The sequence below is a fragment of the Falco cherrug genome, chromosome 6, assembly GCF_023634085.1.
Source record: "Falco cherrug isolate bFalChe1 chromosome 6, bFalChe1.pri, whole genome shotgun sequence".
NCBI classification, from domain to species: Eukaryota; Metazoa; Chordata; class Aves; order Falconiformes; family Falconidae; genus Falco; species Falco cherrug.
Genome location: NC_073702.1, coordinates 80,764,208 through 80,779,228, shown reverse-complemented (window position 1 = coordinate 80,779,228; position 15,021 = coordinate 80,764,208). Strand labels below are relative to the sequence as shown.

At 39.9% G+C, this 15,021-nt stretch overlaps 1 protein-coding gene across 4 annotated transcripts in view; it reads right to left on the bottom strand.

Moving 5' to 3' along the window:
* DISC1 (DISC1 scaffold protein) overlaps positions 1-15,021 on the bottom strand; it is a 207,661-nt gene that overhangs the window by 15,476 nt on the left and 177,164 nt on the right. For 3 of the 4 annotated variants that reach the window (XM_055714247.1, XM_055714245.1, XM_055714246.1), the window contains 2 exons: positions 10,981-11,221; positions 5,220-5,264 (listed from right to left, as the gene is read on the bottom strand). In XM_055714247.1, the coding sequence (XP_055570222.1) occupies positions 5,220-5,264; positions 10,981-11,221 (286 nt within the window). Of the gene's footprint in view, positions 1-5,219; positions 5,265-6,955; positions 7,032-10,980; positions 11,222-15,021 lie in introns of those variants that run through there. The other variant, XM_055714249.1, reaches the window with a different exon arrangement.

Sequence of the window (15,021 nt, the reverse complement as noted above, 5' to 3'; positions counted from 1 at the left end):
AATTCTGCTTCCTCATGCAAAGTAGAAATTCTCATTCTCTTCCAGAAATGAGTCTGATGCAAGAAGCAGGAAGAACACGGTTCCAGCTGATGCACAGCTGGAACATCAGCATACTGAATTAAGAGCCGAAGGAATAGCTTCCCTAGCACTTTACCCTTATGCATTTCATTTTATGCTTTTACAAGTCACTTTAGTCACCTATGAGCAACAGCTCCTTGACAGCATTACTCAAGGAAAATGTTTGACGAGCTTTTCCATTGCAAACACTTTCTGTGCTCTCTTGGATCTAGTTCAGCAATTTTATGGAGAAGAATCAGTACTGTAGTAGCTACATCTAACTCTATTAGAGATTAATGTCTCTATTAGAGTCTTTGCTGGTTGTGTTGAGAAGCAGGATTCCCAGATATATCCATAAAAGTCAACCTTCCTACAGAGGAACTTTCGTAAAAAGGTGTTGCCTTAATTCCAACTAGCAATATCATAACCCAAATAAGATAAAAGCCTTAGAAGACCTTCTGCAGAACATCAAAGCCAGATTTCTTTCAGCTGTACTAAATCTGTTCTCTCCTGTAATAGTTAAAGTAATTCAAAATAACATAACAACTAAAAAAGTTGCCCTTGCAGACAGATACTTCATATTACGGCACAAGGTTTAGAACAGTGAGTTACTGTTGGCAGACCCTCACCCCTTGCAGAAGTTAATGGAAATTGTGAGCACTGGAAACTCCTAATCATCAGGCCAGGGCATCTCTTAAATCAGTCTAGAAACAAAATGCAACCAACCATATGTTTGCCCTGCTTGAGCAGATGCTTCAGTTGCAAGCAGGCTAAGTGCACGTGCCCTCAGGTATGAGCTAGATGGCCACAAAGTGTCCAAAGTGCAGGTGGAGGAAGCATTTGCCCCTGCTCTGCATCCCAGATTTCCTGCCCTGTGTGCATTGTCCTGGGCAGGTATTGTAAATGAGGAAAGTAAAATGGCCACTGAGAACAGGTCTGGTCTCTTACTCTGAAAATAATGCGTGTTACTCCTGACCGACACCAGCTTAGCATCGTGGCAAGGCTGACCAGGAAGCAACCAGGGACCACCAAAGGCTGCTCGGTGACCTGCCGTGGCTGTCCTCAGCTGGTGTCAGCCTACACAGCCCCTGGCAGCTGGCCGGGATTTTGTGGTTCTGGTGGCAGGGTAGAGCCTGCTCCAGAGCCGAACTGCCCTTGCAGTGAGCAAGTTTTCCTACCGCAAACTTCCCTTGCTACAAACCAAGGTGGTTACGTTGCATTTTACCCTTATACAGCACACAACGATAACTAATGTCCTCCTTATCATTATTTTTTATGTGATTGAAGACCTTGACTTTCAACCAGACCAGGATTTCTAAACCTTTTATTTCTATTCCTTTCCTTCTTTTCTTCAGTGTGTTCCTGCCTTTTACAGAGTGAGGTGCCCAAACCAGCGCTGTAGTCCTCTGGAGGCTCTGACATTCTCAGCTAAGCACAGTAATTATTTCTGTCTTACAACTGACATTCCCATTAATGAGGCTGCAAATGACATTTGCCCTTTCTTGCAACAGGATGAAGGTAATGAATCCCACTCTATCTGCAGTCCACTATAACCCTAGATCCTGCTTCTGCAGTATTGTCATCTTAGCTGCTATTTACCATCTGTATACATAAATTTGACTTTTTTCTTCCTCAAGTGTAATTTGCACCTGTCTTTCAACGTATCCCATCTTATTGATTTCAGGCTATTCTTTCAATCTATCAAGAGCATTTGGAATTCTAATCCTAATTGAAATTATGTTGACTGGCACATAAACTCCTAGCCTACCTCCTTTTTAAAGACAAATACCAAGTCTGCCTTTTACCGATCCCCTAGGACTTCAGGAGTTTTCAAAGCAGCTTGTTAATGGTTTGGAGATTGTTTTTCTTGGCTCCTATGCACTCAGAAGAAATTTCATCAGTCTAGCCTGACTTGAGTACATCTCACTTGCCTTAGGATCCGTTACTACATTTGTCTCTTGCTACCTTGTACTGAATACTTAAGAGCACTACATACATGGACATAGTTTATCATTTTTAGAAAGACTAAAACCAAAGAGAGGAAGAAAAAAAAATATTTCTGCCCTCTGCTCTAGTTTCATTATTTTCTCCTTCACCTCTCTTGTTAGAAAACTCACGTTTTCTTCCACCTACCCCTTACACACAGCTTATCCCTGAACTCCCTAGCCATTTTGCATGTCTTTTGTTCTACAGTAGCTTAGTGTGTTCGATGGTCCTGCTGCTTCACTTTTACACTGTGCAGTACCCTTTTAGGGTCATCCTTAGGAACATTTTTGTCCTTTCCTTTTCAGAATTCTTTTGGTAAACTGAAGAGTTGCTGACAGATGCGTAGTCTGCCTTTTCTGCACCAAAAGAAGATGGCACTGTACTAGAAACATGAAGTCTTCTAGAGGGGACCAAAGATCATCTGCTGGTTCCTCCTCCTACAAAGTCTGTCCCACAGAACCTCACCTGCTGCTGCCCTGATTTTGTTTCGGTGAGGTTTCCCTTTCATGAAGGTGGTTATCTACCTTTTCTCGGAAGAGGGATCAAGGTTGTTTCCCAATTACTTTTGCCCTTACCACCTTCCACTTACAGACTGCTAGCTTGTTCCATCAGCCTGTTTATGCATATTTAGGAGACTGCAGCACTACAACACGCTCCTTGGTTTCTCATATGCAACGATTCAGGCATAAAGCTTTCCAGACAGCTGTTTCACAACTGTGACCTACCTCCTCCCTGCCACCACACGCTTATCCCACATTCCCTTTGCTTGCACTGATCCCCTTCCCTCCTCCACAGGGATACAACACCACATGGGACTGTTAAATTACTCATCAAAATTACAGCCTGTTGTTGGCAGTTCTTCCCCTCATGTATCTTCCAGCTATGGAGGAGTGTCCTTCGAAAAACATCTACACAGGAATAGAGCTTTCCACTGCCATCCAGCAGCCTGCTGTGGTCTGGGTGACAGCAGTCCTCCCGTTCTCATCTCCAGCAGACTGAAGATCTTTCCTGAGTGCAGACTTCCTAAAATGAGTGCACACTACTTCACTGGCTCATTTAATTAAACTGGGACAATTCCAGTTCCTGCTGTGGGAGGATGAGGACATTTACTGACTTAGCAATAAAATTCACAGTGGGCCAGGACCTGGAAAAGAAACAAAAGCCCCAGACTGGTTTTTGGTGTCCACACCCTGCTGTGCTAGGAGTCAGCATAGCCGGGTATCATTTATAGGTGGTTCCTAGCATTGTTCACTCCATCTCTGCTCCCGAGTCACTAAGATGCAACAATCTGGAATGACTAACAGGGTGCTCTCCTGCAGGCAGCAGGGAGACTGACAAGAGTGGATTAGGGGACCAGGGCTTCAAAGGAACATTTAGGCAAAGCTTTGCCATGGTACAGGGTGCTGACAGTTTCATGGAGTTTTTATAGAGCTGTCTACAAGTCAACATTAATCCAGCTGTGGCAGCGGTGTGGTAAGAGCCTGGCTTTCTAACAAATTTCCATTTCCTCTATTTCTGTCATTGCTCTCTATTCTCTTTATGCACATTTTTCCTCAAAAATTCAAAAGGGCAAAATTCCTCTGTTTGTGAGGACTCGTAACATATTAAGCTCTTAGTGGATACTTCCATAGCGGCAGCCCTCTACGCCCATGAGCTCTGGTGCATTTGTAAACTCAGCACACACATCGCGCTCACATGCTCTGGATACATCTCCTGTAAAGCAAAAGAACAACTTCAGTCAAGAGCTAGGCTGTGCTACAACTTTCAGTGGAGGTCACTGCTGGACATAAGCATGCAGCTGTACTCTATCTGCTTTGCTTCAGACCATACGCAATTTTTTTAGTTTCCAGCAAATATCCTGCTGTCTTGGCAGCTATCACTACCAACATGCCCTAAGCATTTTGCCCTGCTGGGAGCAGGGCTTTTTGCTACCTTTATCCTGGGAGACTACCTGACCCTATTTCATGCCATCTTGTGGACACAAGCACCTGCACAGTTTTCCTTTAATTCACAACAAAGTTTACTGCTAAGAAAGGCTATTTGCATTTTCTGCAAAGTTCACCTTCGCTCTCAAGGTTTTTATTTATGCTGAACTCACACAGAACTATGCAGTCTATCCTAGGCGTGCTCTCACGTCACAGTTCCCTTGCACACAAGGTCAACAATCTGAGCTTGGTCTTGCAGTTAAGATTATCTTTCCTGGAGCATTCCGGCTGCTCCACAGTCTTTGGATTCATTGGTGGGTATCTAAAGAAATGCCTCATCTGAATAATTATCCCAAACTGCAATTTTTATTTATATATTTATTTAGTATTTGCTTGGCTCAGCGCTTGTCACCTGTACTTGACAGGTGGCATTTCTGCTATTATGGAAGGTGAACTAGGGGTTACTTACCTTTGTAATTAATTTGCTGGCTGGACACAATGCTTGGATACTAAATTTCCTTAATATGTAAGTTGCAACCCAAGGCACACCATAAAAATGGACCAGACTGAATCCACACAGCTCTTAGAACCTGTATAACTCTCCTTACACATATATTACCTGAATTTTTAGTTTGTATGTAGACAGATTTTTGTATGTACACAGATTTTTCTAATCACTTACTCTCCTAGGAAATGCATCTCATGTTACTCAAGTATCCTAGACTTTCTTAAGTATATAGACTAGGATCTGACATCTTTTTTACTTATGAAAACAGTGTAAAATTACAAACATCCAGTATTTTTATTCAAATTGAATTCCTATTACCCTGTACTGTGCTACAATTCAAAAGTAAATTCAAAGGTATTTTTAGTGGTACAAGGAACCAAGTAAAGCATCATGATTTTGTTCTATTCCTAAGCATCATGACAGTGCTACAGTGAGGTTGGCTAAATATCGTCGGTCCTACTTTTCCCCAACATATTCATCCTGTTGTTGGTATGTATTAAAAGCACTAGTACAGGATTCAACTAGAAGCTCCCTGAAACACACGGCAATTTTGCCATTATCAATCAATGGGAAAAAAAGGAATGGGCCCACTCTAGTTGTGCCTATGCTGCTTTTCTAAGTGCTCGCACATTCTAGCAATTTATACTTGAAGGTAATAGTATAAAAACAAGTGTCATTAGTTCTAATTGAGATCCAGAAGCCTGCACAAGATCACTGCTTTATACTGCCTAGAAAACACTTACCTCAGATAAATGACCCTCTGCTCCAAATGAAATGTCTTCTATAACCTGTTAGAGATAAATTATTAAGTATATGGTAGATACATGCTATATAAACAATAAGATTTCAATGGAGCTTAAAAAAAACATATAGCACATTAAGAAGTTATATAAGCTGAACAGTTACATCATTTTGCTTCACATGCATGAAACACTTCAATTGCATTTATAATGGAGCAGTGGCAGCCACACAATATTTAAAGCTAAATTTGAATACATTTTATTAAAGCCTGCCTTTGACTTCCCAGTTAAAACCCACATGGAATATGCCTCAGACTAAAAGACTAACTATAGACTGAGACAAGTTTTTCTGTCTTATGGATCCATACACCATTCAAGAGTGCACAGAATTTTTTTCGGCACAAAACCCTGTAAGGGATTTTGGGCAGGAGAAACAAGAGACCCCACTGATGTTTTGTATTGGTAACACATGCTAACTACAGTCAGTTCCTCTTTCAAAACTTGCTTCATCTGTAAAGTCTATAAGAAATTAGGCAACATTTCGTTGATCGGCTGAAGAGCAAAGAAATTTGATGTTGACGTTATTGGAAAATCGTTAGTTCTTATCACACATAACAGTATTGAAAATCTTTAAATAAGCTGAGATATGGATATTGATTTGATAGGGCAATATTTAGTATCGTAGCTATGTACATACATATAAACAATGAAGTGCAAAATCATTATGCTGCCCTAAGATCGTTATTATTATTATTATTATTACTGGGTACTATTTTCAGTAATTTATCTGAAAAGTGGTTGCTTAGATTTCTTTTACCTGTAATATTAATTTTCTAATGATATTTTTACTGCTAAATACATGTAAGCATTAAGTGTACTGAGATGCTACGACCTCTGGCTAAAGAGATCACATTTTTACCAGCAGATACTACACAACAGTATCACGTACAGCCAAGCGGCACACTGCACTGCACAACAACGCATGTGAACATACAACAATGATGTGACCGTTGTGTACAAGCCCCGCTGCCTGTTGCTACAGAAATCCCTTCCAGCTTGGATCAATACAAAAAAACACTCAAATGCTGACTTTTACTGACGCTTAATGCTGACATTTAAAATGAAGATTAAATTTAAAGTTTCCAAATTATTTTTGAAGCTCTACAAATACAACGTTTAATTAAAACTCGAATGAATGTACAGTTGATTTAGCTTTCTAAAGGCTTTGTCCTTTACACATTGCACATTTGCCTCCTGGACCACTGGCTATCTCAATGCCCAGTAATAAGGTACAGCCTGCTGACACAGGCTTTCTTGGTGCTTGCTATTGCTAAATTCTGAAAAATGTTGTCTCATATCCTGTGATGACTTTGTTTTAATGACAGACACCACATTAAATATTCATTTATTTTTTTTTCTTCAGGATTGTCCACTTAGTATCACTCAGAACTGTTCTATAAGATTCAGTATCTTAAAAAAAGTGAATCACGTGAAGGCCTTGCAATTACAGAACATCTTCCCAGCACCACAGTGCTCTACAACAGACCCTGAAACATCATCCCAGATGGCAAAACTGAAGTAGCCAGAGGTGAGGAAAAAACAGCAGCCCTTACTCTCACCCCTGTTCTCTGCCGCTTTTATGGTGAAAAAGTGAAAAATGATCTACAAAGAATTCTGGTGGTATAACTATCACAAATACTGACTTACAAAAGGTAACACTACCAAATTTTGGGTTTTACCTTGTAACTTTAATCACCTCAATTTTCTTGAAATCTAGTAGGTGTTGCTTTCCTTCATAGTGATTAAGAGGGAGCACTGCACAGCATGCCAGATAGCAGAAGAAGAAGAAAAAAGGATAGGTCAGAAACTCAAGCCTGCAGCTGCACACATACTCATGTTCATTAAGATACTTGATGTTAAGGAGGTCCCAGCACACACACATCTCTCTGCTTATTAGTTATCATTCGTGTTCCTGGTGTTACAAAAAGGGTTTGCTTACACATAATCAACAGGCAAATAAAAATAAAAAGAGCAAGATATCACAAGAAATGGAACAAGCAGGCATTAATGTCTGAAGAGAAATGAAGTGTTACTGTGTATTTTAGAAATCACTCAGGTATGTATCTAACTATGTAATAATGATCATCACAGCAGCTTCCACCTCACTGCCATGTCACCTGGGCAAAATAATAAGCATGGAACATTTCTGGGATGAAAACTGGAACCCGTCTTTTAATTCCTCAGAGACTTGGGAGAAAATCATGCCCAATTAGCCACGGAAAGACTAACTGTAACTGCAGTGATGGGGCACCCTAATTTCATCAAGATAGCTACCAGCTGGAGCGTACACACTTATATGAAAATTCAAAAATCTGTATCAAATACATTAGACAACAAGCTGACGTTCACATGACTGAGGCCAGTAATATTGTCTGTAACTTTGCTTCCGCATTTTGTAAAAATACTATAATGAGTTATCTGTAATTAAAAGGAACACATCTTAATTTTTAAATAACTCAGAGTGTTCCACAGGATGATTTTTTTCTGGCCTCAACAGGCTGAGATGCCAAAGCATGTGATTGTCTTCCCTGGTTAACAGTCAGTGTTATAAACAAAATGTAATTTACTGGATTATTTTGGGATGCCCGAGTCTACCATGTAAATAAACTGGGGGGGTGGGAAATCTGTACTGTCTTAGAAAACACCATTACGAAGACTATAAAATAACTGTTGACAGTTAATAAACCTGTGGTCGCACATGACAGTAAAATATCTGAACTTTCAAAGAATTTATACCTTACATATTTTATACCAGAACATGCCATATTTTATGATCTAGTGAGGATATTTAATTAAAAATTAAAAATGTACCCTCTGCAAAGCGGTATCTGAGCATCTAAGTGAAGGGTTCTTTCCATTCATCTGGTTTGCTTTTCTTACTATTGTTATGTTTCTTATTTGTTCTTTGTTTTCTAATGAAAGCTATACAGCAAGACAGTGACATGTGAGAAAGCAGTATTTGTAGCATACATCAACAAAACCAATATCCAGATACTTAGCCAGACACAACATGATAAATAACTGGAGAGCTTCATTTATGGCATTTCACCATAAAGGAAATCAATCACCTGGGAACGAAACGTACCTTCCGAGGCATATATAATACACATGCTATTATTACCCTTTCCTATATTGTTTTGGAGCAAGTAATTCAGTAACCTCTAAATACAAAGAACACCACTCCTTCCTTCTGCTTCAGTGACCAACAGCACCCCAGGAGTTGCTCAATGGGGAACAGAGGGGACACAGCTGAAGAGAACAGTCATTCTGGAAATATGGGAACCGCATCGAGCTACTCCTCTCACAGGGACACCACAGCCTTGTGGAATAATATCAGACCAAGTATTCTGACAGACACATGCTTTTCTATTACATATCCCCACTCGCTGATACATGGCTACAGAAAGGTTCACTAGTAATGGACAACAATAAGTTTTTCCATGAAAGCCATGTGGATGGATAAATTTAGAGACTAAAAGCCACCACACCCCTTTTTTTTTTTTCCCCCACAAGCATGACATTAGTTTTAAATAAAAAAATACAATACCATATAACACTTGTAGCACTGAAATGCTACAGAAGTAGTTGTCTTTCAACTAAGCCCGTTTACAGGTCAAGACATATTGTCCCTTGCACTTCAACATGTTCAAAAGTGGAAGTCAGCATGATCTGTCATGTGTCAGGTTTTCCGATTGTTTTTATATTCTGCCTTGTGATGAACTACGAGATGTTAGGGAACGTTATGCTATAGCTCTTCTCTAAAAGTTGAGATACGGCCTGTCACTGAGATCCTCAGCCTTACTACCTAAAGTGTACTCGTTTGGGTAAAAATTCTATACCCTACAAGTTAAAAATCCCAGCTCCTGAAAGTATAAAAGCAAACCCTAATGCCAGAACCAGAATACAGTCTATATGTTGGGGTTTTTTATGGTTGCAATGGGTTCAGTCATCACTGAGGCATTACCTTGGCCTCACTGGCCAAAGCTGCAGGCAGCACCGAAGCAGAGAAAGGCTAGTTGAGTAAGCCACGATAAAACATCCGTGTTGCTCAACTCCTTCTAAAAGCTGGAAAATGAATGGTCTTACACTAAGAAAACTGCTTCTTCTTTGCTTTCAAGTTTGTCAGTCCTAGGAGCACTGTGGGCACAGAGTCAGGAATACCTCCACAGGTCCTTCACTGACAGGCATTTTCATGTTCCTATTTACAGATCAGCTACTGGATTTTGGTATATTCTCAGTGGAGTTGATGCAGGATAGCAGGACAGGCCAGATCCCAGGCAAAGACATTTACACCACGAAGTTTAAGCACCTAGATGAAGAGCTGAAGTTAGGGGGTAGGCTCCCTAAGTTCCCCCTATGGTCAACATAGACAGGAAATTATCAAAAAGCAAGTTCAAAAGGAGAAGCCTAATGAAAGCACTGCAGATATGCTTTCCTTTTCCATTAAACACAGGAGGAGCCTGTCCCTCTTGAGTCCTGCACCTCTCTCCAGAACCAAAAGTCACCTCACTTCAGCTGCTTAGATGTCATTCAGGGATAGCAATGCTGTTTTCCAGGGAAACGACCCGGACTTGCAGGGGTGACACAGATGATCACCTACAGCACAAATCTCAAGTGCTACAGAAACAGCCACAAACCCCCAAACCCTTCAGAGCTTCTAAGCTGCACTTTGGAAAGGGCAGCACAGCTTCCCATAACAGAACTCCTCGTATTACTTCAGTGGACTCATCAGGAATACAGTAAGAGAGGGAAGAAAAAAAAATGCAGGGGGTGGGAAATCAAAGCCACAGCTGACCATTTCCAATAAAAATGTTCTCTATGTGGATTCAGTCTGTAAAGCTTTTTCCATAGGAAAAGGCTGCAAGTTACTATTGAAGCTCAATTTAAAAACAGAATTTTACTAACAAGAGGAGATTTTAGAGTAAGTTAAGGGCCTGCTTTCCACCAAATCTCAGCCAGTATGAATGCAAAATCAAGCATCAGCTTTCAATGTAACACACAGTTCAATGGCTCTTAACATCAGGTACAATTAAGCACACTTTTAATTTTTGTCAACTCCTGCTGAAGGGTCTTTTTGTCACAGTGGTGCTGCGGGATGATGAAGCTTTTTAACAACTTGTTTACCTTGGCAGTGCAGTTAAAAGATTATTAGGTAGCTGTACATTTTTCAAATAAGTATGGCATTCCAGAGCAGAAAATTAAAAGAAATTTGACAAACCTTTTAAGTCTCATGATTTTTTTTCCTCCTTTTATTTGTTGGATGCTGGAAGCCTACCAGCATCTGAGCTAGGAAGCCTTTGACCATTTCACTGGGGGAAGAAAACTTACTCTCTCCCCAGTTCAGCTAACTCAGATCCAGGAACACAAGTCACCAAAACTAACTCAGAGTGTAACTTGTCAGTGAGATGAGGAACAGCTGACAGTTTCTGTTAAATACATAATCGTTTTTCCTTTTAATCCTGATGTACATTCTGTATTTATTGCCTGAATAATTTCCACATATTAAAAAGACTGATGGTGAAAGGAAAAAGGGTTGAAGGGCTTCTGAGAAGCTAATGAGCTATTTTATTCATGTTGCATATTGGAGGCCAGATGTTAAGTTCATACTTAACCTACCCTGCTGACCCATCACCCAGACTCAACTCCTCTCAAAAGGAAAACCAGCATTATTGCTTGAAATGCAGCTGTAGACTATTTCAGATACCTCTTTTAGCTCGCTGTGTTTGGGGCAGGGAACAGTGCCCCACTCTGCGCCCTTTGGAAAGCAACCTTCTTTTCTTTTCTCAGACTCAGACGGGCCATCAGCAGTCGTCTCAATCTCATCCATTTGGTTCTCCTCTTCCTCAAAAACACAACTGGTTTCTTTCAGTTGAAACCCTCGGATCAACAGCTGACAGGCCTCCAAGTCAGCTTCCCACACTTTTTGGAGTAGCTGGCTCCCACAGCTGAAATAAAAGCCAAAAGAAAATAAAACTGCAGTTCAGGGAGAATAGTTGCTATTTCAAGTAACTTTTGGGATGGCTGCTTGTTATTAGATAGGAAATACAAGGAAAATAAAAACAATGAAAAAGCAACAGCAGCTCAAATGCTTCCACAGAGATAACACAAGCTATTTCAAACTGAAGAGCAGCAAAATTACGGCCTTATTGCAAAGCTGATACCATAAAATACTTTTGTGGTAAGATGTTGCTTCCAACTGTACGGCATACACTGGCTACGTGTGACCTTCCCCTGATCAGACACAAGTCCAGAGCTCTTGTGATCACACCCAGGGCTTCCTTTGCGCTATCAGATACACAGGACTGTCAGCCTACGAGCAGTCACCTGTTTTTCCTGAATTTGATGTAGAAGATCATACATGAACAATCTCGCTGTTTACTGCATTAAATCACCTCTAACTTTTGGAAAATAGGTACACTAAGTTTCCTGTTAAGACTGAATTGTGCTTTTTCAGCTCTGGTCAATGAGTTGAAGTTAGCTTAAACTATAATACCCTTTCTTTCCTTCTGCCTTATACTTTTGAACATTGTCCTTCTCTCTCGCTAATTTGCTTTGGTTTTTTTCTACTTTGTTATGCCACCAAAGAAAAAACCAAAAGTATTTGGAAATTCAAAATACCAAACTTCTTCATATTTTTAATTCATTGATCATCTCTCAGAGATGTCCATGTCCATTACAGATACTGCTCCTGAGATCTGTCCAATGGGTATTTTCACCTAATGTAAATGGGCATTCTAGGCACAGATAGTTTTTCAAAACAAAGACACTGAATACTAACATCACACTGCTCATAAGAGATGTGGTCACAATTCCATTTAATACATGTTGTCTCCAAGGAACCAAAAAGATTAAGTTGCCTGCTAAAACACAGCAGATTGGTGGCAGAGCCTGGGATGGGACTTGGAAGCACCAATTCCCACGGCAATACACACTTCCAGACAGATTTCAATGCTAATATCTAAAAATGGCAATATTTTTTTTCACAGTGCTTTTCATATTATATAATTTACTCTGTAACTGTAAGCAGAGTGACTAAAAGAAGGAAAATAAGTTTGATTTCAACTTTTCTGACTAAATTAAAGACCAGCTTATCTTTTATTCTAAACAAAGGATAAAGGAGCTACACTGCTCACAATGAATTCATTAACCTAACAAAGGTACGTTTTTAACTCTACAAACTCTACAAAATGCCAAGCTGTAAAATTCACACTGCAATATTTTGAGACTGAGAGCAAAATAAAGCTCCAAAAGGTAAGCTAAGCTATTTCATCTGTGCTTAGAGTCAGTATATGTAAGTTTACTGAAGGCAGAATGCAGCATGAGGTCCACAAGTTGATCTCCCTCAAAGACTTCAGGGTATGACTGATTAGAAAGCAAAAAAATCTTCACTGGGTTACACTTCTGTGTTCTATCCAGGTAGCATTTCACTTACCATGCCAGAAAAATAAAATAACCCCAACTGTTTCTGTACTCATCAGTCACATCATCATGGTTACACAGTCAAAACATTTCCCTGCAGATATACATAAGCCCATTTACTCGCTTTTTGGAAAAGTCTGTTTGCAGCTATATATGGCTTATTATTAAAGGTTCAGAAAATACACCAGAGACCTAAATCATAATTTCCAGCGGCTAGCCTGTTTTGGCTATTCAATTTAATGAAGAGCTCTATTGACAAAACTAGGGCAGAGATAGTGATGTATGCAGTATTTACAGTGGAGAAGATGAATAGCATATATAAAATACAGCATAATGGTGCCTGGGATGCTGTTATGCGGCCACAACTCCAACTCATCGGTCAACATGCTTTTGGCAGCGTCTAAGTTTTACACCTGTTTTAGTAATCAGCAATTACGGAACATACCACTAATAGCTTGCTTTTATTTTAAGGGTATCTTTGTTTTACCGTTGTATCTGTAGAAGCCTGATACATCTTGAACTCAGATTCTAAGATGCTATGCTGACCTTTTCAAATGAAATCAGTGAACAGACACATACTTGGATATTTAGAACATACCTAAGTCCGAGGACTCTGCATCTTTTCGGCTGTATTTTGAAACTCAGTGCCTAGAAGCATTTTTTCAAACACATTTTTTGAATGAAAATTACTTGAAAGCTGCAAATAGCTGATAGCAAAACACATTCCAAATAATTATTAAAAATAATATTGTCCCCCAAATGCAAAAATCTTTAGCTTTTACAACAAGTGTAAATCAAGCTTAATTGAATTTCAGAGTTTGGTTTACTCATGTTCAATCCACACTAAGAGTGTATTTGCAGTCTCCATGAAGCCAAAAGTATCTGGATGCCTGTACTAAACACAGGGAATTTTTTCAAGGTATGCAACTTTTCAAACTGATGGATCAAGATTGGAGTAGATTTTACATTATTCCTATACTCATAAATATTTTATGATGTATCAAACTCTAGGTGTTATACACCTGTCTGTACATTATTATCAAAGTGGCATATGTGGGAAGCTCAATGGAGCCGACAGGAACAATTTGCTGGAACGCACAACAAATTACAACCCATCAAGTATTTATACATAGCCAGCAACAACAAAGCATAGCTAAATCTCCTACTGACTGTGAACTTCCAAGTGCCAGAGTGCTCACGAGTCCAAAGTGCCAGGCTTTGTACAAACCCCAAACAGATTACAATGATTATAAAAAAAGAATGGCTTTTAAGTTTAAAACAAGCAGCAAGAGCTAGGACACAGATGAGGATGTTCAAATAAACAGTGGACTGAATATGGCATGTCATACTGCAATAGTTTAATTAGTTACATCGGTAACTAATTAGTCTAATCACTGTCAAGCACACTGAGGTAGCACAGTGAATGAGCATTTTAAGGACTTCAAGGAGGCCAATGAAACAGGTCAGTGGATATCTAAGATCTCCATCCCTCCATGAAGGAATCACGTAAGAAGGGCAAAAGATGCTAATATAAAAACATAATGGGCAAGTGATTGATACCGATGTGGTTTAACATCTGCAGATGGAAGTCAGTCTTTCGATATAAATAAAAAAAAAAATAAAAGACTGAGCAGGTAGTAAAAGATTGTGAGCAGCCTTGACATTGAAGGCTAGTAGTTATGTTTGATGTGTCAGGATAGAGGGAACCAATGGAGAAAAGCAAAGAAAGTGAAATGATCAGAAACACAGAATGAGGGGGGGGGGTGGGAGGGGAGCGACAGTCACTGCCAGTCATTGCAGCGGCAACAGCACTTTAAATGGATGAGAATAGGGCAAGACTGCTTTTGTCAAGTCATGGCCAGGGAAATGGATGTTGAAGTAAGGGAGATGCAAGATTCGACCAGGGTAATTTTTTAACTCGATAGATAGCTAGGACGGGTCTTATCTCAAGGATACTATGCAGAAAGAATCTACAAAAGCAGGCCTAAGTTGACTTGAGGAATGACTGAGACATCCACAGCAACACGAAAGGACGCAGTAGGGAGAATTCCGGATTAGGTCAAGTTGATGATGATGAAAAAGCTGTCAGAGAAAGAGCTGTTTATGGTTAGGAGGAAATGAATGTGGAACAGAGAGGTTTATCCTTCAGTTCTCGTCATAAAGTGGCAACTCAAATTGTAACTGCAGATGCCTTTACCAAGTCTCAAGTTGTTTTCTAAGAAACACCACCAAAGACCAGAGGGTACAAGGAAACTAGAGGCTATCTTGAATCTACACCTAACACTGGGTGAAATTCACATCGGGAAACATATACAGCAAGGATTCT